We start from the raw sequence: 25,517 nt of genomic DNA on the forward strand, positions 1-25,517 counted from the left end.
GTAGATAAGGTAGATAAAACTAAACTACTAGAGCTATTAGCTGAAGAAGTTATAAGAATAAGCCTTTCTACTATTCCTACTTTATAGGAGCCTATGGCCACTATTCCTAAACTAGATCTTAAAGTTATTAACCTTTTAAATAAGTTTATATTCGCCACTCGGCGTACTAATAAGCCTATTAGTAGCATTAACGCGGATATTAAATCTAATAACCTTCCTAATTAAAATGAGGATAGTAAGCGCTATACTTATTATACGCTGGCAGATTAGATTAGTATAGCGTCTGGTAGATATAGATTTAGATAAGACCTACCAATTTAAGTATTTCTACTATTCTTTAGTGTTAGCATATTTAAGAAGCTCGCGATTAATATAAACCTATATGCAGCCTCCTAAAATACTAGTGGATATTACTAATTAGGATAATATATGGGTAAATAATTACAGGTATAGAAGGAGACCTCTACTAGCGAATTAATAATTTAGGTAGGGCTTATTATCTATATAGGCGTCTTTAAAGGCACTTAGGTACTAGATCTTTGGGCTGTAGATCTTAAATATCCTAGACACTTAATTAGCTTATTTATAAGCCTAAAAAAATAGGAGTAACTTAAGCGCTTCTTCTATGTCTTACTACCTCCACCAGAGGGCGTTAAACGTTAAGTCTTTAAGAAAATTAAGCCGTTAACAACTCCTTTAGGCGAGGCATTTAGAAAGTATATTATACCTAGATCTATAGTTAGCTTTAATAAGATAATAGTAAGGTTTACTAAATAATCTATAACTATAATTAAATTGCCTAGTAAGCTAATACTAGAGGGCTTTAAGATAATAAGCCTTTGTTAATATGGATATTATTATAGCTTTATATTTACCTTACTTAGCTGCTTTTTTATACTTCCTTCTTAAACAAATTATTAAGATATTGTTCTCTTAAATACCTCTAAGTGTGTCCTCTACCTTACCTAACAGCTTCCTCTTTAGGCTTATTAATTTTGCCTATTTTTAGATAACTACTTTATAAATATTCTATTACTCTAGGTGCTTTAACAACTCGGAATTGCTATAGCTAGTATAGCTTAATTAAACTTAAAGGACTATCCGGAGGTATATAAAAGGGCTAATAAAAAGAAGAAAAGGCTACCGTTTAACTTTATAACAGGAGTAGTTATTAGCGTAGTTAATTTAGTGCTTTTAATTATATAGCAGGATAAGAATTTAGTACAGTTTTTAACAATAGTTTACTTATATAGTACTCTAAAAATAAGTAAAGCTTATCTTTTATTACCTAGGCGCCGTCTATATTACCTTTTAGTCTTATATACTAGTCTTCCTACTCTTTTTACTTTAGCTTATACGCCCTTATAATATTCTTTAAGCACTAGGCCTTAAATTTGCTCTAAAGGCTATAGGGGAGGAGGCTAGGGGGGCTTTTATTGACTATAAAGTGGACTATAGGGTAAGAAGATTCTTAAAAGACTCTATATCTATAAAAGGTAAGGGGGAAGACGTATAAGCGTGGTATAGGTAAATAAAGCCACTAAATACGTAAAGATTAAAAGAGAAGGAGAAGAAGAAGGCTCTATATTATATAATTAGAATTATAGTAGGCCTTTCTATATAAAATTAGAAGCCCTACGTAAAGCTAGCGCGAGTATAAGAATAAGAGGGTTAGAAAATAGATTATTGAGGTAATAATAAGGTTAAAGGCGCGTTAAGGCCCTTTATACTAACCTAGTACTAACCTAGGCCTTAAAAATACGTTTAAAAAGTAGGGGCCACCCCCTTAGGGAGGGGGATAATATTTAGATAATATATTGCGGACCTTAGGGGGTTATATATAACCTAAGTTATACTAAGCCTAACCTAGACCTTTAATACCTAGGAAAATTAAAGTCCTACTAGGAGCCTACTAGGAAGCCTACTAAGAGCCTATTAAAAGCTAACTTATTGCTATAATATATATAGTATTATACTCTTTTAGCTAGTATAATGCTAGCGTATAGCTATAGAGTTTAGCTAACATAGCGGAGAGCTAGCGTAGAGCTTAAGGGTTTAGCTAATATGGCGGAAATCTAGCCCTAGGCCTTAAAAATACTTTTTATAAAACAAATAGTATCTATTCTATATTAGATTATAAATATAACCTAAATATATACTTACGCTACTTATATAAGAGTTATCGCGGTTATCTTTTAAAGGCTAGTTAGAATTTAGCAGCAACTAATATAGTTTAGTTAGATTGAGATAATGGTATAGATAAAATATTAATAGATATCTTTTCTACTCTAAATTGCTGGTTCTCTAAGATTTGTAGCCTTAGATCCTTAATATACGGGCAGTCTTAGGGCAGGCTTATCCCACAGACCCATCATGACTCAGCTTTTAGTAAGATGCGCACGGGCCACTATCGTCAAAATTAAAAAAACTTTAAAAAAGCATATGTACACCGCTTCTAAAATAATATAATAGAATAACAACCACGTAGTCTAAATTCTTATCTAAAGCTATAATTAAATAGTCTATTATATAAAGAACCTGCGCTAAATAGCTTATAAAGTATATATAAGTGCGGGGCTAAAAGATAAGGTCCGAAGTCGGGCGGGTATATATACTATATATTTGCTTCAAAATCATAACGCTTCTTCTTTATATTAACTTTCTGCTATTTAATATGGCCGATAATAATCTTAATTACTCTCTTTCTAATCTTCCTAATATTAGGGTACTGTTAAGCCGTCCGCACGTCATTCCTACTGCCTCTACCCCACCTAGTTTAACTAGTTTTTATATACCTTAAACACCTAGTAATCGCCAGAGTAACCCAATCCTCCTTCCTAATACCCCCCTAGCTGGCCAATCTATTCCTTATTAATCAGATAAGATTATATAAGGTCTATTAGGGCTCTGCAAGTCTTAGATTACAGTATAAAGGCGTTAGGTAGTCTATTGCAAAGCAGTACACCTTCATTTACGCGATACTTTTCCTCCTCTACCACCACCTAGAACCTCTTCCCCTATCCATTATTAACGCTATACTGCTTTTAGTGCTTTGGAACAATAAATAGAGTATACGGATAAACTATAGCTGCGATCGCCAATACCAGAAGTCTAAATTCCACGTCCTAAGTAGAAGCCGAGCCCCCGGTTAGATATAAGTTTAGTTTTAATAGTAAAATAAGTTATTAACGCCATGCCCACCCACCACCTTAAGAAGCCATATACTGGTAAGATCTTTAAGGATCTAGACGCCGCAGAAGAATAATATTAAAACTACTCTTTTTATAAAGGCTTTCTAGTTATTAAAGCAACTAGCTTAAACAATCTATTAGCTAAAAGACTAGTAGCAATATTCGTCTATAAACACCATAGCGATAACTCTTAAAACTGGCGCAAATTGGACGACTTTTGCGGTAAGAACAGCAACCGGCAGCGAGAGGCCACTAAGGTGCACCAAAAGAGTTGCAGCTAGAGTATACGTATAGCCTAAAAGAAGCTGCCTTTATCTAATAGTGGCATAAAAGGATGGGTGGCAATATTTACCTACGCCAAGCATAGTAATCCTTTAGATAAGGACGCGCCTAAACACAAATTCGCCACAAATTCTCTTGCCTATACTGCCTACCAGGATCATTTACCTAAAGCTAGAGAAGTAGCCGCCGTAGCCTACGGCCTTAGGGCAATAAGAGAGACATATAAGACTACACAGCGTTAACTTTCTATCCGGGAGTTGTACATAAGTAGGAAGAAATATTACAATTTAGCTAGATTATTAAGCGACCTTCCTTCTAGTAATAAGGGCCAGCCGCAAGCGCTCGGCGCACTTAAGCTGCTTCTTTACCAGCATAGATTTAAGTACTAGTTTTAATATACCTACACAATTAATCTAGAATTAGGTCGTCTAATTACCCAGAGTCTCTAGTAGCTTATATTCTAACTTCCTATCCAGGTAGATTTAGCGCAAAGGTTTATTACTAACTTTAGCTACTAAATAGACGCTATATTTAATACCAATCGATCTAAGCTCTTATTAGCTATTATTACTAGCGTTACTAATACAAGGTCCTCTTTTCCAGCAATATAGTCATTTATTAAGAGCGAGTCTTAGCTAGATTAGACCTTTTTACTAAAGTCTACTTAGCAGAAGCTTTGGAAACGGCTACCTAAAGTTATTATTACTAATTTTAGTAAGGGCCTTACAGCCGCCTTATTAGTAGGGTAGTTAATTACAGTCGTTCTCTAGTATTGCTAGTGGCACGCTATAAAGGCAATAAAGAAGCGGATTAATAAGGGGATCTAGATAAAGGCTAAGAGGCCATATAGCTACTTAGTAGAAGAAAGAAAGGTAGTAAAGGAACTATTTTAGCCCTATTTAAAATCCAAAACGGTAGCAGAGCTTAAAGCTAATCAAAAGGTAGTCCTAAATAAGCTACACCCGTATAATAAGGTATGGTTTTAGACTATATACGTTAAAAAGGAGAGCCAGATAATTACCTACTATATTAGGTAAGTTTTATTTTAAGCTAGGGAGCAGGATGCTTAAAAGTATCCTAGAAACAAGCTTTACTATAGGCCGGCTTATAGTAAAAATTATTTCTAAGATGCCTTTAAGTATCCTACTCTCTAGCTTAAAAACCTTATTTTAACGTCAACTTTTCCTTAACCGCTTACTCCCTTACCAGATACCTTCTAAATTTAGGTGCAATAGCAAGCTAATAAGGTAAGGGTATTAACGGAGGATTAAAATGCTTTACTAATTATCAATTTAGCCTTAAGGATACTATAATTAAGCTAAAGAGGTGGATTTCAATATTATATAAGGAATTAATTAAATCCAAATATATATCTAAAACGTCCCTCCCCTAAATTATCACCCTAGATCTCTTTTAGCACCACTTCGCGTAGATTAACGGTATAGTAACATACTACGCGCTTTAGCGAATCTTTAACTCTATATATAGCGCGAGAGCTTTAACAGATAAGGAAAAGCAGGAGTAGGCCAATTAGAAGTAGAAGTAGGATAACTATAACTACAAAGACCCTTACCGATATGGCCTCCCCTACCGCTATATACTTATTTAGTGCTTAATATAGAGGCTTCCTATATCGCCGGCTTTAATCCATCCTCGCTAGTATATCGCAATAAAGCTAATTACTACTCTAGATTGGCAACCGCGATATATTAAGAATATAGCGTTCTAAGGCAACCCTCTGCTAGAGCACCTAGAAGCTCTTACTAGGATCTAGCTATTAGTTCTCCGCCTCCTTAATATTATTAAGGACCTTCCTGCTAAAGAAATAAGCAAGCTTACTAAGAAATTTAAAGACTTTAAGGTAGCTTAAATAGCTATTTTAAGTAGATAGGTAGAGCTTTAATCGCTACCTAAGGGCGCTCTATTTAAGGTTCCTCTAAAGGCTTACTAGCAGCCACTACCTAAAAAGAAGTATAGTAAGGTCAACCAGTGGGGCAAAATAAGCGCTAAGATTACTAAACGCGCTACCAACGTCGCTGTATAAGAGCTCTAAAAGGAAAGGTAGGAGGAGGCCTAGAAGCATATACCTACTCAACTAAGTAGTAATATAAAGCTTAGCCACTTTCTAATCCAAAATAAAGAACCGGCCGACAAAGTAGATAAGGGTATTAAGGAGGATAAGGAGGATAAGCAGCAACCATTTAATAAGCCGTCGGTGCTATATAACGAAGTTTTAGGGGGGTTAGAGGATAAAGTAGTTATTTTAAAAGCGGGGGAGGATAATAACTCGTGGCTTAATAACGCGGAGGTACTCCAAGGTACTATATTAGACGATCAATACTAAAATATTGGTAAGAAGGAGCCTATTATAACCTATTCGGTACCTTAAGAGCCACTACCTTAAAAGCCGTTACCTCTCCCACTCTATTAATCCGGCAGAGCGGCGCGTACTAGAGCTCGAAGGACCTATACTTAATTAGCTCGTAGTAATTTTACATTAATCTTAAGTAATACTAACGAGGGTCCTAGTAATCCTAAGCTAAAAGAGGTTGTCATTCTATTAAAATTAAAGCGATTACGACAGGGGGCTTCTAAAGACGCGCATGAGGCTCATAAAGCTAGCGCACTTACTATCAGGTCCCCTAAGGCATAGTGATAAAAAGGGAAAGGACCCTATTGAAATAGACGGTCAAATATTGGAGTATTACACCTGTAGATAGTGCTTTGTTATTCAAAAGTTGTTTACACGCTGACGATAGTGGCCCGTGCGCGTCTTACTAAAAGCTGAGTCATGATGGGTCTGTGGGATGAGCCTGCCCCGAGACTGCCCGCTTAATATATCCTTAATATAACCTCCTAAAACCTACCTCGTCTATTAAAATCGTAATAAATAGGGCTTAGCACCTTGGCGGGCACCAACGGAGCTTTCGCCAACACTAGCCGGGCTGTATGCTCCGCTTAGGGTTGCCTCTTGGCATCACGTGACAGAAGCACAGACCTTGGTAGATAGAGGACCTTGGGCTCCTCTCCATGAAATCCATGCACCTTCCTATACATTGACACATGCCTTTCATCAAGCTGTGATCACTCAGGATCTCCGCGTTGTTCAATTTTCTTCATTCTACTACACATTTGCCTGGGAGGTAGTAGCCACCGGCGTTACAGAGCAGGCACAATTACCAAATTGCAACAGTTCAACTTGTCTGTTTCTAAACACGTAAAATAGATGAATACCAACGACTTCTACCCAAGCCTCGCCAGCGCAAGGGAGCTACACAAACACAAAGCATTAAAGGGCACTCTTCTTCCTCTATGTATCTCAACACCTTCTGATCTGATATCACCAACCGCCATCTTTCTCAAGCTGTCGTCCGGGTATGGAGTAAACCGTGCAAAGCAACCACAAGACGAGTGCTGATTCTGATAGAGCTACCGCTGAATACTCGTTTCTTCTTGAGAGTGCCACTGGCTCTTCCGAAACAATAGGTCGGTACAGCTACATTGGAGCCAGTAAGCCTATAATGCATTCAACCGTCTCGTTCAAACTCTCTCATTGACTGCTCTCAGATCCTAGAAAGGTCGTCCGCTGTGGCCCTGGATACGACCATGTTGGCGATCCGTTGCGAGCGCTCCAAAGTGAGCTCCAGGACCGGATAGTCGACATTCCAGGAATCAAGCTGCCAAATCTTGCCGGCGGGGCAGTCGGATATCTTTCATACGATTGTATCCAACAGTTTGAACCTACGACCGCTGCACCATGGCTGAAAGACAATGTTCAAATACCCGACGCCATGTTCATGATCTACGACACAGTAGTAGCGTTCGACCACTTCCAGTCTACAATCACAGTCGTCACACACATAAGGCTCCCTGATTCAACCTCAACCGATATCCGATCGGCGTACGAAGAAGCATGCGCATTGCTTCGATCAGTTTTGGCGACAATCCATCAAGCAGAGACTGCACTCCCCCCTCAAGCACTCGCTAGCGAAGACTCAACATCATCTTCCGGAAACCAATATTCATCAAATGTTGGACGAAGTGGATACGAGGCTTTCATTACTAAGCTTAAGAGATATATTATCAAAGGGGATATTGTTCAAGCCGTTCCGTCCCAACGCCTCTCCCGCAACACTACCGTCCACCCCTTTAATATATACCGCACTCTTCGATCATTGAACCCATCGCCCTACATGTTTTACCTCTCATGCTCTAACTTCTCGCTAGTCGGCGCTTCCCCTGAATGTTTAATGAGTGCATCTACCGCAGGGGGCTTTAATACCCCGCGGCTCCGCATCGTGAATCATGCTATCGCCGGCACGATCGCCCGAGGGAACAATTCTGTAGAAGACGACGAACTGGCACGACGACTCCAAAATTCCGTCAAAGACCGCGCCGAACACGTTATGCTCGTTGATCTTGCCCGTAACGATGTCAACCGCGTATGCGATCCGCAAACAGTGCGCGTCGATCATCTCATGCGAGTCGACAAGTTCTCCCACGTCCAGCACTTGACATCGGAGGTGTCTGGAATGCTTCGTGCCGAATCAACACGCTGGGACGCATTCCGGTCGATTTTCCCTGCGGGCACAGTCTCCGGAGCGCCGAAGATTCGCGCCGCTCAACTGATATCGGAGTTGGAACAGGAGAAGCGGGGAGTGTACGCCGGCGCCGTGGGGTGGTTTGGGTACGACTCGGTTCGGAATGGGGAGGTGGCTGAGGGGCCGGTCGACACGTGCATTGCTATTCGCACCATGCTCATTAAAGACGGAGTTGCACATCTGCAGGCCGGTGGAGGTTGTGTGTACGACAGCGATGAGTTTGAAGAGTGGATGGAAACAATGAACAAGCTAGGCGCTAATCTTCGCTGTATCGAGTTAGCCGAACAACGATTTGAAGGTAGAATCAGTGCGAAGACGGTAGAGGATATCATTGAGGAGCAAAAGAGAGAAGAGTGACGTTGAAAAGGCAACCAATTGGTTGAATGAATTGACCTGCATCTCCCAGTCTTATCTGCTTCAAGCATCTCCTTCCGACTATTCTCCCCAGCAAACCAGCTTTTGATCGTAGATCTCCATATCCTGGACACAGAAGTAGGTTCTCACTGCATGTTTGATCGTTGATCTCGATATCCTGGTCACAGCAGTAGGTTCTCACTGCATGATAGTACCCTCTCCATGTCCAGTGATCAGCCAGCTCATCCCCTGCTCCCGGCAGTCACTCACACGGTTGCTTACCCAGTGCTCACCCGGTGCTCACCCGCTACTCACCCCGCTGCCCACTCCGTATGCACTCACTCATATAACGTTCGATATGCCTTCTCTTACCCACCACTCTGCTCAACTCAGGTGCTCTCCGCTAAGATTCCTCCCAAGCAAAGCAAATCGCTAGCACATCATATTACTTTTCTACGCTTTGCCGTCTTTTATCGGTGACACCGGTGGAAGCGAAATCGGCGTAGTTTCAAAACAAGGACAGGTGGTTATGTTGAGACGAAGAACAGGCAAAGCGACGCGAATGCGGCTGTGTTGGATGAGTTGGAAAGCTGTGTATTAATATATTTCCAGTTTAGTACCATGGAGAGCAAGCTTCTTGATCTGGCATACTAAATATGCCGAATCAAACACCTCAGAAAACTGAGGTCTGAGCCTCAAGTTTCTGAGGTGTTTGATTCAGGATCGATCAAGATAGGTACAAAGTTGAGCGATCTGGATGAAATGCAGACCGGGGTTGGACTAATCGGCAATTCTTTGGTTCTTAGTTATCTCAGTAAGTGGCTCAGACGGCAAACGAGACAGTAAATGTAAGGGATATTATTGCGGTCACCTTGCCCTCAGGACAACCCCCGGATGCCCCTCGGATGATCGCCGGTCACGTGCCGGAGGCACGTGCCCGTAGTATACTAACTAGTTTTTAGTGTATATGGCAATCTTGGAAATAGTTTATGCTAAGAAAGTTAATATAACGATCTTAGTACGGCGATAGTCTCTATTCGATGGTATATCGAGAAATTAGAGTAAAACCTAAAAGTAATAGGCCCATTTAATGTTCTATATAGGTTTAATAGGGGTACGGCTAGTAAGATATCGCTTTAGGTTTAAATTTTTCTAGATTATTTGCGAATGTTAAAACCAAATAGAGCAAGATTTATTGGTGAAAAGAGACTATTAATTTAATAGTATCTACCATTCTGCCTAACATTCTATTAAAAGGTCCCGTAAATAATCTACTAGAAAGTTAACTCTAAGTGTTGGCGTGTATTTATAGAGATTATAATATAAAGAACGAGAAAAACAGAAAGAGGGCCCAACCCCTTACGAATTCTTCCGCCACGGCGCTCTTCTATTGGCAGTCTAGTAGTTAATACTCAAGAAGCACAGACAAATATAGATGTCCTTAAGTCGGCACGGTAGAGATTAAAGATCTTGTCAGAAAAATATTACATAGCCCGACTAAGTCCCGTATTTTACCAGATAAACAAAGTCGTATGCGGACGAAGTTTTTAACTAACAGCAATTGTTGGAAATTGTTTTACTTAGTCCTAAAATATCGGGAAAGATGATTTTTTATATAATACTGTAATACTGGGACAAACTGAATCTATTAGTAGGTAAATATGGGGGGTTTTCATTTATTTTGTTTAAAAAAAATAGCCCGTCCCAAAAGGAGGCTATTATTTTATGCTAGGTAGATTATCTTCATTGTATAGGATAGAAGCAACGGCGGATATCAGACTCATAGAACTAAGTTGACGGGGTAAGCTTTGACGATGCCTAAATGTTCAAAGGGAGATATGGTTATAAAGGGCGACATGTGATAAGAGTCTAGAATTCCATTATTCTATCATTTAGCAATTGATTGTAAGGCTATTTTTTTCTATTTTTTCTTTCATTTAGCTTAATGATGGGACTAGAGAAATAGTGGCCAGTCTGGAAACTCGTGCTTGATGCACGCGTCTGGTGCTCACTTACTTTCGTTCTTGGTTCACTCAACCATGTATTATCATAGAGTCCGCTCTAGCTGAGAAGTGAAAAAGAAATATTCTTAGGTGGCCACATTGCTCTGCCAGGTCCGAGCAGCCTATTCTATATTTGGACCCGTCAATCAAGACAAGTATGTGACTAACATAAAAGTCTACGCATATATAACGTGAAGAATAAAATATGGAATGGTATAGAATGCGGCCTGAAGGTTAGCAGTAATTTGAGGAAGTCGTTCACCCATGGTGGCCATCAACGTGGTGACCAATGTCGTGAAGTTTTTACGTATCCCAATAAAGATTCGGTAGAAGATATTCGGCAACAGATCGAAGAAACATCCCGCCTTCACCGCAGCTTGTTCTTAGCGCTGACGAACCCCAGCTTCTCGTAGTGATTGCGTGATGCGCTTACAAGGTCTAGATGTGCTTAAAACTTGAGTCGCGTGCCTTACTACTGTTGATGGATTATAATGACACAAGCATAAATGGTTAGAGTTTTGAGTTGATATTCCGCTGGTAGCCTTAAGGCCAAGCTAGGACGCATTGTTGGCACTGTTGGATAGGGCAACGAAACTACGGCGTATGACCCCTCGAGAAGATGCACCGTTGGTTAAAACTAGGAGGGAGAAGTGTGAAGGTGAAAGAAAGAGGGAGATGGCACTAGTCCACCATAAGTTTTAGTGACAGGGATGGCTCCAGAGAGCGATTGGGTGGCAAGAGGAGTTGGGCTTCGTGTCAGAACTTTGACTCCAGATCTACACTGTCGCACAACGTCAGCGAATTCACTTCCCAAGCATGATAGCCCATGTAGGCCACCTCACAACAACTTGCCAACACACTGCGTGAATTAAATCACATGACTTTAACTCTTATCCTGGGGTTCCTGCAAGGTAGTTCCCTTCATCTTAACATTTGCTCATGCAAGACATATAAATTCCGGTATCATTTTAAGCCACATCGTACCCTCAAACCGCTCCCCCGTCTCCCCACATTTTCCCCACACTCTCTATGCCGTGGTGGAAGCGCTCGTCGTTTGAAATTGGCTCGGATTCTTCTGTAGCGGAGGCCCAGGAAGAAGCGCGGCGCGCGGCGCGCCAACGAAGAGACATATATCTTGGGATCCGGGGTAATGCTATAACTCTCTTTCCTCTCTTTTTTCTCTCTTCAGAACTGTATTGTTTTAGGTAAAAATGCAAAGATGTTTCCAAGTATCCGTAGCATAGACTTCTTTATTTTAGCGCAAGGTGGTTGGTTAGCGAGAGAGAATTCGATTCATGGCTCGTGTGATATTTGAAGCATAGGAGCAGTGCTCTTGTTTTCCGGGCCGTGCGCTGACACATCGCACAGAGCATCTCCCCACTCTATTTCCCACGCACCCCTCTCTTTCCATCCGCACTCAGTGCTCCCCCGGCGCCAACGAGCACATCTACTACATCGCCGTCATCCTTTCGCCAACAAGAACCACGACTACTCGTCTCTCGCCTACGAATCCTGTGATCAATTTGCAGGATCATTTCTACGACGATAGGCTGCTGGATGAGGACATTTCGCAGTACACAGTGCTGCTGCATGGAACACCAGGCGAAGATCGGACCGAGGCAATGGTGCGATTAATGGAGAGAGTAGAGTTGCTAGTGAGAATGCGGTGGAGAATGAGTGAGTAATAGGGAGATTTTGACGTGATTGACCGTGAAGTGACGGGAGAATCGCCGAATGGCGTTCCTAAAACTTTCGCGAAGGCGTCTCTGGCGTAAAGTGGCAGGGGGGATTCGAATGCCATGGATGACTGAATTCATAGGACGGTTAGACGAAAATCAGGCGCAGCACCTAGATAGAGAAACTTCAGCAACTGGACAATAAAATTACTCTTAATTCCAACATTAGCACCTCGGGCACTTTTAATGCTGCTCTTTACCTAAGAAAATTTCCTTATTGATGAAGTTGCTCCATATGCAAATCAATTCTTATCGACGGCTATATCCCGTTCTAGGAATCTGGAAAAATCATGATTAGCGGCATAGCTGTTCGGCTAGATCAAACAAGCATCTCATATCACACTGACGAGTCTCATATTTTACATCCGTTTCGGGATCATACTCTCACTTCCTCTCTTTGGCCAGTCTCTTCTCAGCCCTTACGTCCTTCTTCATCCTCGAATCTACCATCTTATATTTTCCCTTTGTTCCTCTCGGTCTTCCCTTCAGTCCTGCGTTTCCACCCCTGGCTACCACAACCGTAACCTTTTGCTTGGGTTTCTTCTTTGCCGCCCTGCTCATCAACCGCGCAATACTTTGAGCCTTCTCCTTCTCTGTCATACCCTCCTCGTCTGCAAGTAGTGCGCTCTTCTTTTTTATTTTCTCAAGGCGCTGTGCTGCTTTGAATTTCTTCCTGTCTTTCGCTTCTCGGACTTTCTTGATTGGCCGAGCATTGAGCGCACGAAGTTTCTCTTTAATAGCAGCAGCAGCCGCGGCAGTAATCGGGCGGTGCGGTTTTGAGTGGCGGTTTTCGTCATCGAGGAACCAGTCTGGTAGGCCGTCGACGTCGCGCAGGGAGTATTTATTGAATCCATCGTCTAGAAGGTCATGTTTTGTCTTCTGGCCAGAGGCTAGTTGTTGGGCAAGCGTCATCGCTTCGGCAGTAATGATGTCAATATCTGGGCGACCATTTTTCATCGGTATTTCGTCCTCTCCCCATGAGGTTTTGTTCCGCTTTACGGCTTCGAAGTCGTCTTCGTTTTCTTCAGACCATTCTGCTTCTGAATCGGTATCGCCTTGGGGTATTGTTGGAGCTTTCTTTGATTTCTGCGCGATAGATTTGCTTTCCGTTGATTCATCCGTCGTTCGCAAGCCTTTTCCGGGGGCTTCGGACTTTTTGGATTTTGTTAGTCTCTCCAATGCTACCTTAGATGGTTTCTCAACAGCAGTTTCTGTTTCATCAACATCAATGCCGCTGTCCTCATCTTCTTCCAGGCCATCAAGGCCGTCGATACCCCTGAATGTATCCTGATCGAAGAACCTTGCTGCTCGTTTTGTGAGACCGCCCTGTCCCCTATTACCTAGATCCAGATCTGTAACTAGGGACTTCGGACCATCTTCCTCATCACTGGGCTCGCTAGCGTCATCTTCAACATCATCGCTACTCTCCTCCTTATCCGAAAAGCCGTGCCATTCGCCATCTTCGTGCTCCTTCCTTGCCTTTTTGGCCCGATACTTTGCGTCGTTGGCAAATTTCCGCTCTTGATACTGGTCATACATTGAGTCCAGTTCTCTTTCCAACAGGTCTTCTTCGTCGTCAGTGTCTATCTCCTCTTCGTTTGGTTCTTGAGGTTTTTCTTCCTGCACTATCATGGCCATCCTGCCTTTAGCAATCTTCCCGACGCCTCCGGCTTTGTCTACAGTCTTCAGAGTGAACATTACATCTTCACCATTAGGTCCGGCTTGTTCCATGCCTATCTCCATTGGCGTGGTCATGTGCATTTGCATACGCACAATCTCCTTCTGCTTCCTCTCGTTCTCCCGTCGCCTTTCCTTTTTCCTTTGCTTGGAGTCCTGGTCCTTGAGTTTTTGGAGCTCCTCCTGTATTTTCAACTCTTCGTCCATGGGCTCCACCTCTGCAACTTCCTCCTCTTCAGCTGCTTCTTCTTTAGTGGCCTTTTTAGACGGAAATCCTAATATCTCCCTAACTGTCAATCTCCACTTTAGTAGCCGCTTAAAATCTGCCCTGCCTAGCACCTTCAAATCAGCACAACACTCCCGGATTTCTTGAGTGGTTTCTGGTAGTTTATCGATAGTAGCTAGCGCGATATCTCCATTTGGTTTTTGATCAAAACTAAGCTTGTTCAGACTGCCCAGCATGGCGATTGGGTCCACTGTCTGAATAAACTCGCTCACGGGAGCCTCCTTAAACTGCGTATAATCTCCTTCCTCGTAACCCTCTCGTTTACGTTTTTTCACTTCGGGCTTGAAAACCTTAGCTTCATTATTGGGCGTGGGGTCGGCAAGTTCAGCGAAGACCGATCGTGGATCCAGAAATTTGGGGTCGAGGTGCTTGGGTGCCTTGTATCCGCGACATACCACGAAAATTTCTGCGGAAACGTTTCTGGATGATGGAGGCTTCGTTGCTTCGACCTTTGTAAAAACTTGGTTGAACACCCAGAGAAGTGAATTATAATCCTTCGATCTGAAAATTTTTGTAACAAATGTCCCACCTTGCGCCAAAAAGTCTGTGGCCAACCGTAGAGATTGCAGGACCAACTCTGCCTGCGTGAACGCATCCTGAACCCATGCTGTACCAACATTTGGCGCACCATCATGTAGAACCGTATCTGCCTTCCACGTCTTCAGATGTTGCCGAAGAGTTGCGCGACACTTGTCTGTCGTAATATCGCTCTGAAATGTTATGCATCGCGGGATTGGCTTGATGGGTGCTAAATCTACTCCGACAATAAGGCTGTTCACTGGCATAACCTCCGCGGCGACTTGACACCATGACTACTGCTGTCAGCGCTTGTTCGTCAGAGGCCTGAGAGTACTTACTCCTGGTGCGGCACACAGATCGATCAGCACTTTGCTCTTCTCAAGAAAATTGTATTTCTTGTTGAGTTGAATAAGCTTGAAGGCGGCACGGGCACGGTAGCCCTTCTCTTTTGCGAGCTTGTACCATTTGTCTAGACGACCTTTGCCGTGCTGCAGTTGCTGTTAGCAAAAGAATTTCTACAAGAACATTATACCTACCTTTTTCTGGATCGCCATAGTTGAAGCGCTTGCGGAGGTTGATTGTGCGCGCGGAGTGTCAATGCTGACATTTTATAAAATTTCAAAATCCAGCAGTAGGCGGTGAAGGTCGGCAGAGCTCCAGTCAAAGGAGCACAAGCCAACCCGAGCACTCGGCGGCGTTCAGCAATGACGATAGACAACCACGCCCAGCAGAACTCCCTAGGGATCAAGGTGACAACCCCCAGGACATCCTTCGTACGACTTTTGCACTAAACATAATACCAGCGCAGGTTCGGTCTCATCGATCGATCGAGCCTCCATTTCCCTATGAGCCCACGCAAGAAGTCCAAGTCGAACCCCAAGGCGCCAGCCTCTGGCACCGCCGATGAGCTACCACCGTTGAATGAGCCGGCTGTTCCTGAAGTCAACGAAGCTGCACCAAAACCGCCCCCGAGAGCACCGACAACAGATACTTTAGCCACCACCAACAGCGCAGCTACTGGCAATAGCACGCTGGGTAGGAAGGACCAGAATAATAAGTCGGGGCAAAAGTGGTATGGAAGCGGTGGCAGTTGGAGGTCAAAAGCACCCCCTGTAGCTCAGGTTGCAAAAGAGAGCATAGGAGTCGCTGGAGGTGCAACCTCTGAGCTGGTCATAGAAGGTGCAAAAGCTGTAGTAAACTCGCCATCGAAGCTTTTGTCGAGACGATCCAGCAAGGGGGACCCGATCGCTGCCTCCATGACCAAACTCAACGTTACGTCAGGTAGCTTGGTAGACAGGCCGGAGGAGTCGCAAGCTATAGTTGACGTTCTAGGAGATACTCCGGCAGAGACATCATTGCAGGCTCCGACTGAAGCACCAAAGGAACCCACAGTCGAAGCTCTTAAAGAAACTGGACCAGATCCTCCACTACCTCCAGATCCTCCGAAGGCGGGTATTATAGAAAAGAAAGACAAAACCGAAGCGCAAGGGCAATCTGCAAACACGTTAGGGTGGCGGAGTTGGTGGTCAAGACCAGATGGCTATGGAGCTGAAACAAATAAGAAGGGCACTACAAAAGATGTAGATACAGCAGACGCTCAGAGAATACCACTTCCTGGATCAACCCCACTTGAAGATTCTGCTGATAAAGCGAAGACATTGGGCGATAACGCCGGTGGCCAAGCGGTAGCCGCAGAGACTGGAGTGGATAAACCCATGAAACAGACCGAAGATTCAAAAGATATTACTCAAACCAATGGTGAAAGTAGCACAAATGCGTATGATAAGGGCACACCGAGCAGATCATGGTTTTGGCTATGGAGCAATACGCAAGATGCCCAAGCTAGTCCTGCTCCGACACAATCGACAACACAACCTCCTTCTCAAGGCACGCAAAAATCTAGCGAGACAGTTGACGCATCAACACCAAATCCCGCCGTGATTGTGACCACACCGGAGGCCGCTTTGCCTGTGGATGATTCTACGAAGACGTCTACAAAACTAGAACCACCTAAGCCATCCGGGTGGGCCTTCTGGTCTCGTGACAAGCCACAATCAAACGAAACGGCAGATCTAAGTGCTGCACACAAGCAAGTCGGCGAACTTGCCGTAGCGGATACACCATCTCAGTCCGCCCCTGAAGCAGCCCAGTTCAACGAGCAAGAATTGCCACCTCAGAAGGGACCAGCCAAGTCCATTCGCAGCTCTCCACGGCCTAAAGACAGATCTAGTAAACCCTCAGCACCATCTAAAATCAGCCCTGCACGCAGTCCCGCACCAGCAGCCGCAGCCGCAGCCGCAGCCGCAGCACCCCAGCCTGCGCCGAAACAAGCGTCAACATCCAAACAAGAACCCCCTAATCTTATACTTCCTGAATTCCGTAGTACATATCACCCCGCTCAAAAGCCTTCCTACTGGCAGCAGATACGGCAGTATTTCCTCGGTGGTGAGCCTGAGGCGCCGCATCTATACATCGCACCCTCCCCTCCACAGATCAAAAGGGCTATTGCAATAGGCGTTCATGGATATTTCCCCACGCCTCTCCTACAAAAGGTCCTTGGCCAGCCCACAGGCACATCCATTCGTTTTGCCAACGCTGCCGCAGCTGCAATTCAAGAATGGACTGAAGCTCGTGGCTACTCAGCTAAAATCGAAAAAGTGGCACTTGAGGGCGAGGGATTCATTGCTGACCGGGTCAGTACTCTCTGGAAGTTGCTACTGAACTGGATCGAGCATATCAAGTCTGCAGATTTTATTCTGGTAGCATGCCATTCGCAAGGCGTTCCTGTTGCTATCATGCTTGTGGCGAAGCTGATCCAGTTTGGTTGCGTAAACGCGGCTAGAATTGGAGTTTGTGCCATGGCCGGCGTAAACCTCGGACCGTTTCCAGAGTATAGGACGCGATATCTTGGAGGAACCGCGACAGAGTTGTTTGAATTCTCTAGACCAACGAGTATAGTGAGCCAAATGTATCTTGGCGCACTAGAAGAAGTCCTCCAATATGGTGTACGCATCGTCTATATTGGGAGCATCGATGACCAACTGGTCTCCCTAGAAGTGAGTTATTTTGCACCACATTTGCGTCTTGCCGTTCACTCGGTCAGCTGTCGTCAAATGAATCTGCTAACTCGTGTTTCTTCGCAGTCATCCACCTTCTCAAACATCACACATCCTTACATATATCGCGCCGTCTTTGTCGACGGCCGCATCCATGCACCAGATTTCATCACTCACCTGGTCGGCTTCGCGCTCAAACTACGCAACCTAGGCCTCCCAGACCATGGCCTCATTCGCGAGCTCTCACCTGCGCTCGCCGGCTCCCTTTATTCCGGAGAAGGCCATTCTAGGATTTACGAAGACCCGAAGGTGTACAACCTGGCTGTCTCGCATGCGCTCGAAACCACCTCGTTACCGATACCACCAACCAGTAATCGGCCCGTGACCTCAACTGGTATTGGCATGAGTGGGGATGGTGGACCAGCACTGGGCAAGAGCGTAGATAAAGCAGCAGATACATATGCCTTGAAAGTGAAAGATTATGAGAGCATAGGCAGCGGGAACCAAAACCCATATTTCCTGCCATGGGCTATGCGTGGGCTACTAGAAGAGGAGTTTGTGAAGCGCGAATTAGGGTGGGAAGTTGAGGAGCTCTTGGCCTTATTTGAGACGTGGAGGCCTGTGGGAAAGGGGCTGAGGGATGTGAGGTTCAGGCTCGAGGCTGTGAGGAGTAAACTCTGAGGTAATTTGGATAGACGCAGTGAGTTACTTGGGCATAATTGATCAGGAGTTTGGGTTCGAGCAAGACTTTAGGAGCGGTGGCGAAATATACACAATTGATACATGGACGTTTGGTTGGTCCATATCTAGGATATTCTAGCTGAGCGTTATTTTGCGCTGCATCACGATACCTAGATAGAAAGCATGATGATAAAGTAGAACATCATAGTTCATCAACCCGGACTTATCCCCAAACTTCATCTCTAGTATGCGCAAGACCAACTCCAAAACGCCTTTACCCCTCCCACCCCTCCGTTTCCCTTCGTGCTGACACACGTGCATAATTGGGAATAGTTGCTTATTCGTCTCCGTAAAATATTTCCTTATATCGGTGTGTCGCATCCACCACTGCAGCCGCGGCGTCGAAATCTATAAGGAGTTAGAGATCGGGTATTTTGAGATTTCGGTAGCATGATGGCTTCGATTGAAATGAGGGTGGAGAAGCGAAGGATGAGGTAATGTCGCAAGCAAATTTCTCAGTGCAGCCAAACTGTAAAACAGAAATTCTTCCAGCAAGGAGCCGAGAAAAACGAACGTGGATGAGAGTGGCAAAGACGAAAACAAGAATAAACTTACCAACCCCTGTACCAAAATCCGTGCTCGCAAGGACCCTGATTGTCAGATCTTGCTGCACTTTTCCGATAATCTCGACGGCATGATTGAGCGTGAGATGAGAGTCCTGCGAACAGTTACTCAGCTAAATCTAAACATCGTTTCCGTCACGCTTGTTTATACTCATAGACTTGCAAAACGGAGAATACAGGAGTACTAAGCGCTGAAAGAGAACAATACTCACCCTGCCCAGCAGAATCGTGATTAGCCCACCCGCGTCAATCTGCGCATTCTCGCCGCGGAGCTGCGTAACTTTGCCTAGAATGCGGACATTCTGATGCTTGAAGTTCTCAAGGTGAGTCGCAAGAATACGGGGGGTTGCATCGGACATATTTGGCGGCTGCTGCTAACGGTAGGGGGAGGGGTTGTTGATGAGCAGAGTTGTGGTGGAAGTGGAGATTGCATGAAAGAAAAACGCGAACGCGGTGTCAGGTGATCCGCACTGGATGGTTTGCCATAACAACGTTAGTATGCTCGGAAGTGGGAGTAAATAATGTATTACAGAATTAAAATAGCATTTTGTTTTTAGTCTATAAGTGTGTAAGTTGTAGAAAGTACTATTAATGCGTTTAATTTTTCTTTACACGAGGGAAGCTGAGATCGTTAGGGTCTTAGGGCCGTGACGGGGGATATAAAGCTCAACAAATATATATATATATATATATTAATATTTGGCCGTCGAAAACGGACTCTGCACCTGTACGTGGTGACGGCTACGAACCTAAGTCTTCGAAGTTCAGACTCAGAGCCAACGCAGAGACGTCGCACAGCGTGCGATACGACCTAGTGGTGGTGGTGGGTATTNTAGGCGGTNGTNAAAAGTTTTNACATNGGATNGTGAGATCTCGAAAACCACCACTNAGTGCCCCTTACGAACAACAGCAACACTATTCTCCTATCAAGGCACCTATACGATCCAACATGGATGCGCGGCATTCGATAACATCCCCCGACCCCCAGTAGAGAGCATCGACGACCTCTCACGTCGACGAACGAGCGATTGCGAACGAACGAGCAACGAGCAAATATACGGCCCCTCCTAACCCCCAGGGCGATCGCCCGCGGAGCATGCGGTCACTCGCCATCAACTATCAAATACCCGGCAGCCTGGACAATACCGTACGGTTTTCCTGTCTCCTCTCAAGGAGTAGTAACCCTTGGCGAGGGCCTAGTAACTGGGGCCTAGGCACAAAAGATACTCAGGCATACACGTCCCGCTCGCCTTTTGGTATAGTGGTAGTTTATAGATGAATCCCCCTTACGCCTTCAATAGGCCTTAGGGGGGGGAAGGCATGGCGTATATGGCAATAGTCAACAAGAGATAGCATACAGGGGGTGGTCAAAATACGGAACACAACCACAAGTATACAGCAATTGAACGGCAAGGCCTAGCTAGGACGTAGTAAACCCTAGCTGGGATAAGCTAGAGAAGGAAGCAGTAGTTCCCAAGGAGTTCAAACATCTAAGGAGGACAGGACGTAGCCGTAGGCCCGCAGGGCCGCCGCTACGGACGGACATAGCAAACCGGGGTTTTTCATCCTACTAAGGTGGCTCATAGGGTTTTTCCTCCCCCAAACTGCAGGGTTTTCTTCCTGTAAATTACAAGTTTTCCCCCTATGACGGAGTAGTCTGCGTGGGCCTAGATAGGATCCGTATCAGACGTTAATCAAGAATTACTATATATTAATATTTATACTCAATCCTTGGTGGAGATTCATTTGAGACGGGCGTTCCAAAAAGACACGATTAGAAGGCATGGTGGATGATTAAATTAATTATATTATCTACGAAGCCCCTAGTGTTCCGCACGGACCACCTGCAGTTGGACATGGGATAGGTACTAAAAATTCGGAGCAAATGTAAATGCCGGGTTTTTAAACATTTCCGCTGGCATATCATTACTCTTTGTTCGGATAGCATTCCCGCTACATTTAAGATGCTCCAGAAGTCCATGCGATGCATTAATTTGTATCATCGTCGTTCTCCGACAACCAAACAGCACTTCTACAATCACTAGCCTGTTCGTCTCCACTTGTATCGGGCAGTAAATTTAGGGTCTAAACTTGGAAAATGTTTGTAGACCTTTCCTAAGATTATGCCGCTGTTTCCAAGGCTGGTCCTAGGCCCTTAGAGCCTACTTAACGCCGTATTTCTAACTAGCAAGTGCCGTGCTGCTATCACCCGGGGAAATATTTTGACTATATCTTTTAAACCAGTCGTCCTTGATGCGGCCAAACCTCCATATGCGTCCAGAACCACCTCGAATCCAACTTCCGCCCAAGTATCTCCGGAGGTCTCGGCAAAGCCTTCAACTCTTCCTCAACCATCAGCTCCCCAACCCATTTCACGTAATCCGTATTTTCCATGGTCTCTCGCTCTTCTCCATTGCCAGCTTCGCCACCCCAAGTCTGAATCAAATCCCACCAATCATACACTCTCAAGTCCGCTATGATCCATCTCTTACCCGGTGTATACTTCTTATGTACGGCAATAATTGCCCTGGCAACATCTTCACCGTGAACGAAATGAACAGCTTTCTTCGCCTTGACATCCTCTTTCGTCTTCGCAATCCTTGACAACCATTTCCTTGGTACGCGATTACCACCATACAGCCCCGCGAGATTGAGGACGCAGCCATTTACGCAATTCCGTAGTTCGTCCTCTGCAATTGCCCTAGAATTGGAGGCGTCGTATGGAGAGCTGTCATCGTTCCAGTTATCACGTTGATTAAAAATTTCGGTTGAGCCAAGCTGAATCCAGCGGTTCTCATCTCCGTGAACGATTCTATAGAGATCGGTGATACGTTTAGATTGCCCGGTACCTGTGAGGGGAAACGTTATGAGAATGGTTTTAGCGGAAGGTAGTCTCTTGAAGGGAGTGGTGTCTGTGGAATCAGGCTCAAATTTGAACGGAATAGTACCGTTTCGGCCTGTAGTTGTTGTCGCCGCGTGTGTTACTGCGGCAGACTTTAGTTGTGGGATCAAGAAAATTGAAGTCCAGCCTGCGCCAAGTATTAGGAAGTCGACAGAGGGCGGATTCGAGCGCAACATGGTTTCAGTGATGAGCTTGCAGCTTGAGAGAAATACAGTGGGGACCAGCAAGACATCAACTATCTGTCGCTTTTTCCTTGATTAATTCAGCTGTTATTGGCTTGGTAAGGTCATTAGGTCATGCCGCAGGAGATGATGTTCACTTTCGGGAGATCGCCCGGAAATGAACAGACCGACTTCCGCAGAATTGACCCAAGAATTTCGCACATCTCCTCGCGAAGGGTCGTACTTGCCTTACCATCAGCACTGCCCTTGAAGGTCATTAATGAGATACTCGTCTCGGCTGCATCGATTCATACGGATTCTAACTAGATGTTCCACATTGCAGTTTGAGTCATACGAGTAAAGAGTCGTTCCTTCAATATCCGTGCAACTACCGGCATGCTACATACAAGAGCAGATGTGCACAATGAATCATCAGTCTTGCATCCGAACACGGCTATACACTCAGAAAGCGGGACTGTACGAGTACATGCTGAATACTCCTGTGATGAGGTTGAAAGGCATCAGCGGACACAGAATAACGCAAAGTCACCATTCTTCTCAAAACTCCCCGCGGAGGTGCGCAACATAATCTATGAAATGGTACTGGGTGGCCAGTGGGTGCACATGGACTTTGGAGGAGCTTCGGATACCATAAAGGACGAGATGTGGACAGCCAGAGTATGCAAAATCGAGCCCGATGCGTCTGAATATCACACTTATGAAAAGTGGAAAAGAGAGGGCCGACGATCCCGCAAAACTTTTTGGGAGCACCATTCTGACTGCTTCTTCCGGATCGAGAGGCCTTTTCTCCAGCTAGACCTGCGCTGCTTGAGAGTCTGTAAACAGATGTATCACGAAGCTCACCTTATACCGTACTCCTCAAATGCGTTTTCTTTCGAGAGCTTGGAATATTTACATGCATTCATTGATATTCTTCAGCAGCGAAGGCAAGGCCAAGCAGCCGCTATTAGGAATTTGCATGTAAACTCCGTCATCGGGAATGCTGAGATCAATCCCACTATTTGGGAAAGTGGCAGTCAATTGAGTAATGGAATAAGCGGTCTCCGAAAGTTGCATCTAACAATCGATGCTCGCTTTAAGCCTCTTTCACTGTATAGAGATGTAGTATCTTCGGACTGGAAACGACAATTTTGGATTCTGGGCCTATTAGCGCTCGGCGGCCCAAGACTTCAAAATGCCACTGTTACCATCGCGGACTGGCCTGACTGCCCAATTTTATGGGATAAGCTCCTTCCTCATGGGGAGAAGGAGGGTTGGGCAAATGATATCATAAAAGATTTGCTCAGCTGGGATGCGAACCGTCGCATAGACGTAGCTGCAGAAGAGCTCGAGGAATATGCACGGAAACACTTATCTCCTTGTTGAATGTCCACGGCAGTGTTGGGAGTAGTGCCCAGAGCGCAAGATTTCTGTTTAAGTGAAGATTTCGCACGGTTTGACAATAGCATCCTCTGGCGTTGATAAATGATGTTGGTGTAGATCGACCAACTTGTGTGAACTTTCTGAGGTACGTTTTCATTTTTTGAACCTTCAAGCAAGCCGAAAATCATCCTTCATTTACTAGCCGGAAAGTGGAATTCACTACGAACAACATCCGTCAAGTAGCCGCCGCAGCGTGACTGACCCTAGAAAACCCTAGGTTGCTTACTGTTTCAAATACCATGGTTTCGCAATACGAATTATGTCTGCCTTTAGCAGCTTAGTATCCATCTCGTGTTTATCAATGTCCCATTTCTCCTCTACGAGAATATCTTCGGTGACCCATGTCAAGAAGATTCCTATACTCTTCATGTCTTGCGAGAGCCCTTTCTCCCTCAGATAATCCCAACCTTGCTCTAACCTCTGCTCTGAGCACCACGCTTCCGCAAATTTCACCGCCATGGTCTCCTTCTCGGCCAGTTTATCATCCGCTGGAGGTCCCTCTCGAGGCGTCGGCGTATATGTTGGCTTGAACTTCCCACCTTTAGTTTTAAACCATGTCCTTGGATCACCGCAGTACGATTTTATCTTCCAAACAATCCCTTCTCCTTTTCCGGCAACACCGAAAGTGGCAGCGAACGGGCAGCTAACTGCCACATCTTCTGCTAACTTCTCTAACTCCTGCTCGGTCTTTTCTACATCTGATTTGTCAAGAATGGCATGGTAGAAGCCTGCTCGCGAGATGTTGTAGATCTCCGCTTCCTCGTCGTGGATGTCCGCGTAATCCTCATCTGGCAGCCACTGGCCGTTGATGTTGGCGGAAATGATCACGAAACGCCTTGAGAGATGGACAAGCGCCACTCCCTTTTGAATTTTTTCACCTATCCATTCCCCGGCAATGATGAGGGCGCGATTCGGGTCGATTTGGGTGTCATGATTCAACTCCCTGTAACGCGCATAGTATCGGTCGCGGAGCCGTACCACATTCTTCGACCTATGCTGCATGGCTGCTGCAAACCCGTGGTTATCCGCTTGCGTGCTTATATTAAGGCAATTTCGTGACTGCAGAACTATTGCATCGTCATTTGGGTAGATGAGTATGTCGGCGTGCGTGCCATGCAGCTTCACTGTGCCTACTAGAGGAAGTTGTTCGGTCTCTTCAGATAGGGAGAGCTTTTGGACAGCTTCGGATAGGGATGAGGGGTTTGTGTCGTGACTTAGAGTGTAGAGAACCTCTTTTATCCTGTTGGTAATTTTTGGGTAGAGAGTTGTGTCCATCTTGAGAGTGAAACTCTATTGTGACAGACAGAAGAGAATGCGTATGGGTCTAAAAGAGTCTGATGGCTTAAACGATATCTCTAGGGATTGAATAACGAGAACGCGTAACTAGTAGTTTGCTATGCGAAGGCTTCGTAATAGTTTCATTCAGGCTTTGATTAGAGACCCTCTAGATGTAGCAAAAATAACACTGAGGAAGATGAAAGGGAGATTTCGAATGAAAATAAATAGCAGGCAACATCGTGACTCATCAGGGCTTGTTTGGTAACTTTTTTTGACCAGGTCAGATCGGCCAGATGGATGCCTGCCAGGTCAGCTTTTTGACATCTGTGCGCCCGATATTATGCGATAATAGTAGGCGCCAAAGCAGGGGTGTATATCCATCTGGTGAAGGGCTTCCGTTTGGTAGGATCGTCGCCAGGTCGAGCCTATTAATAAGGAGTAAAACGAACAACTCTTAATTAATGAGCCGGGTTAACGTCTTTGTTCGCCTACGGAGGCCTAAATAGTAATTCTACCGTCCTTACCTCGCCGCGTAGAGGGCTAATAATTTGTTAGCGTCTACGACTGGGCGTAGGAAAGCTTTTCGCATAATCTATCCCTTAACCCGCCGAGTTGCGTCCATCTGTTATCGATAAGGATTTAGCCAATCAGATCAATAGGATCAAGGCTCCGTGACCACACGCGTACTTTTGATTCTGGTGTTCCGCACGGACCATCTACTAGA

At 44.8% G+C, this 25,517-nt stretch overlaps 7 protein-coding genes across 7 annotated transcripts; 3 read left to right on the forward strand and 4 right to left on the reverse strand.

Moving 5' to 3' along the window:
* Positions 1–6,699: 6,699 nt before the first annotated feature.
* Positions 6,700–8,431, forward strand: K441DRAFT_680171 (uncharacterized protein; the record flags this gene model as incomplete). Its single annotated transcript, XM_067651346.1, has 3 exons — positions 6,700–6,848; positions 6,901–6,983; positions 7,041–8,431. The coding sequence occupies 3 exons, from the start codon at positions 6,700–6,702 to the stop codon at positions 8,429–8,431; spliced, it is 1,623 nt and encodes a 540-aa protein (XP_067500038.1).
* Positions 8,432–12,551: 4,120 nt separating this feature from the next.
* On the reverse strand, positions 12,552–15,203 carry K441DRAFT_680172 (AdoMet-dependent rRNA methyltransferase spb-1; the record flags this gene model as incomplete). The annotated part of the gene is made up of 3 exons (XM_067651347.1): positions 12,552–14,942; positions 14,988–15,137; positions 15,186–15,203. 3 exons carry the CDS (start codon positions 15,201–15,203, stop codon positions 12,552–12,554), a joined length of 2,559 nt encoding a protein of 852 aa, XP_067500039.1.
* A 143-nt stretch (positions 15,204–15,346) lies between these two features.
* K441DRAFT_235786 (uncharacterized protein) lies at positions 15,347–18,454 on the forward strand. Its single transcript, XM_067640674.1, has 3 exons — positions 15,347–15,398; positions 15,458–17,705; positions 17,793–18,454. The coding sequence occupies exons 2-3, from the start codon at positions 15,495–15,497 to the stop codon at positions 18,384–18,386; spliced, it is 2,805 nt and encodes a 934-aa protein (XP_067500040.1). The 5' UTR covers positions 15,347–15,398; positions 15,458–15,494; the 3' UTR covers positions 18,387–18,454.
* A 269-nt stretch (positions 18,455–18,723) lies between these two features.
* On the reverse strand, positions 18,724–19,368 carry K441DRAFT_578988 (replication factor A protein 3; the record flags this gene model as incomplete). Its single annotated transcript, XM_067644316.1, has 3 exons — positions 18,724–18,794; positions 19,002–19,104; positions 19,222–19,368. 3 exons carry the CDS (start codon positions 19,366–19,368, stop codon positions 18,724–18,726), a joined length of 321 nt encoding a protein of 106 aa, XP_067500041.1.
* Positions 19,369–20,808: 1,440 nt separating this feature from the next.
* On the reverse strand, positions 20,809–22,211 carry K441DRAFT_665819 (uncharacterized protein). The gene has a single exon (XM_067649552.1). The coding sequence runs from the start codon at positions 22,085–22,087 to the stop codon at positions 21,245–21,247; it is 843 nt and encodes a 280-aa protein (XP_067500042.1). The 5' UTR covers positions 22,088–22,211; the 3' UTR covers positions 20,809–21,244.
* Positions 22,212–22,468: 257 nt separating this feature from the next.
* On the forward strand, positions 22,469–23,458 carry K441DRAFT_680176 (uncharacterized protein; the record flags this gene model as incomplete). The annotated part of the gene is made up of 1 exon (XM_067651348.1): positions 22,469–23,458. One exon carries the CDS (start codon positions 22,469–22,471, stop codon positions 23,456–23,458), a length of 990 nt encoding a protein of 329 aa, XP_067500043.1.
* Positions 23,459–23,556: 98 nt separating this feature from the next.
* Positions 23,557–25,024, reverse strand: K441DRAFT_617464 (uncharacterized protein). The gene has a single exon (XM_067645795.1). The coding sequence runs from the start codon at positions 24,788–24,790 to the stop codon at positions 23,738–23,740; it is 1,053 nt and encodes a 350-aa protein (XP_067500044.1). The 5' UTR covers positions 24,791–25,024; the 3' UTR covers positions 23,557–23,737.
* Positions 25,025–25,517: the final 493 nt, after the last annotated feature.

This window comes from Cenococcum geophilum, assembly GCF_001692895.1.
Source record: "Cenococcum geophilum 1.58 unplaced genomic scaffold K441scaffold_46, whole genome shotgun sequence".
Classification (NCBI taxonomy): Eukaryota; Fungi; Ascomycota; class Dothideomycetes; order Gloniales; family Gloniaceae; genus Cenococcum; species Cenococcum geophilum.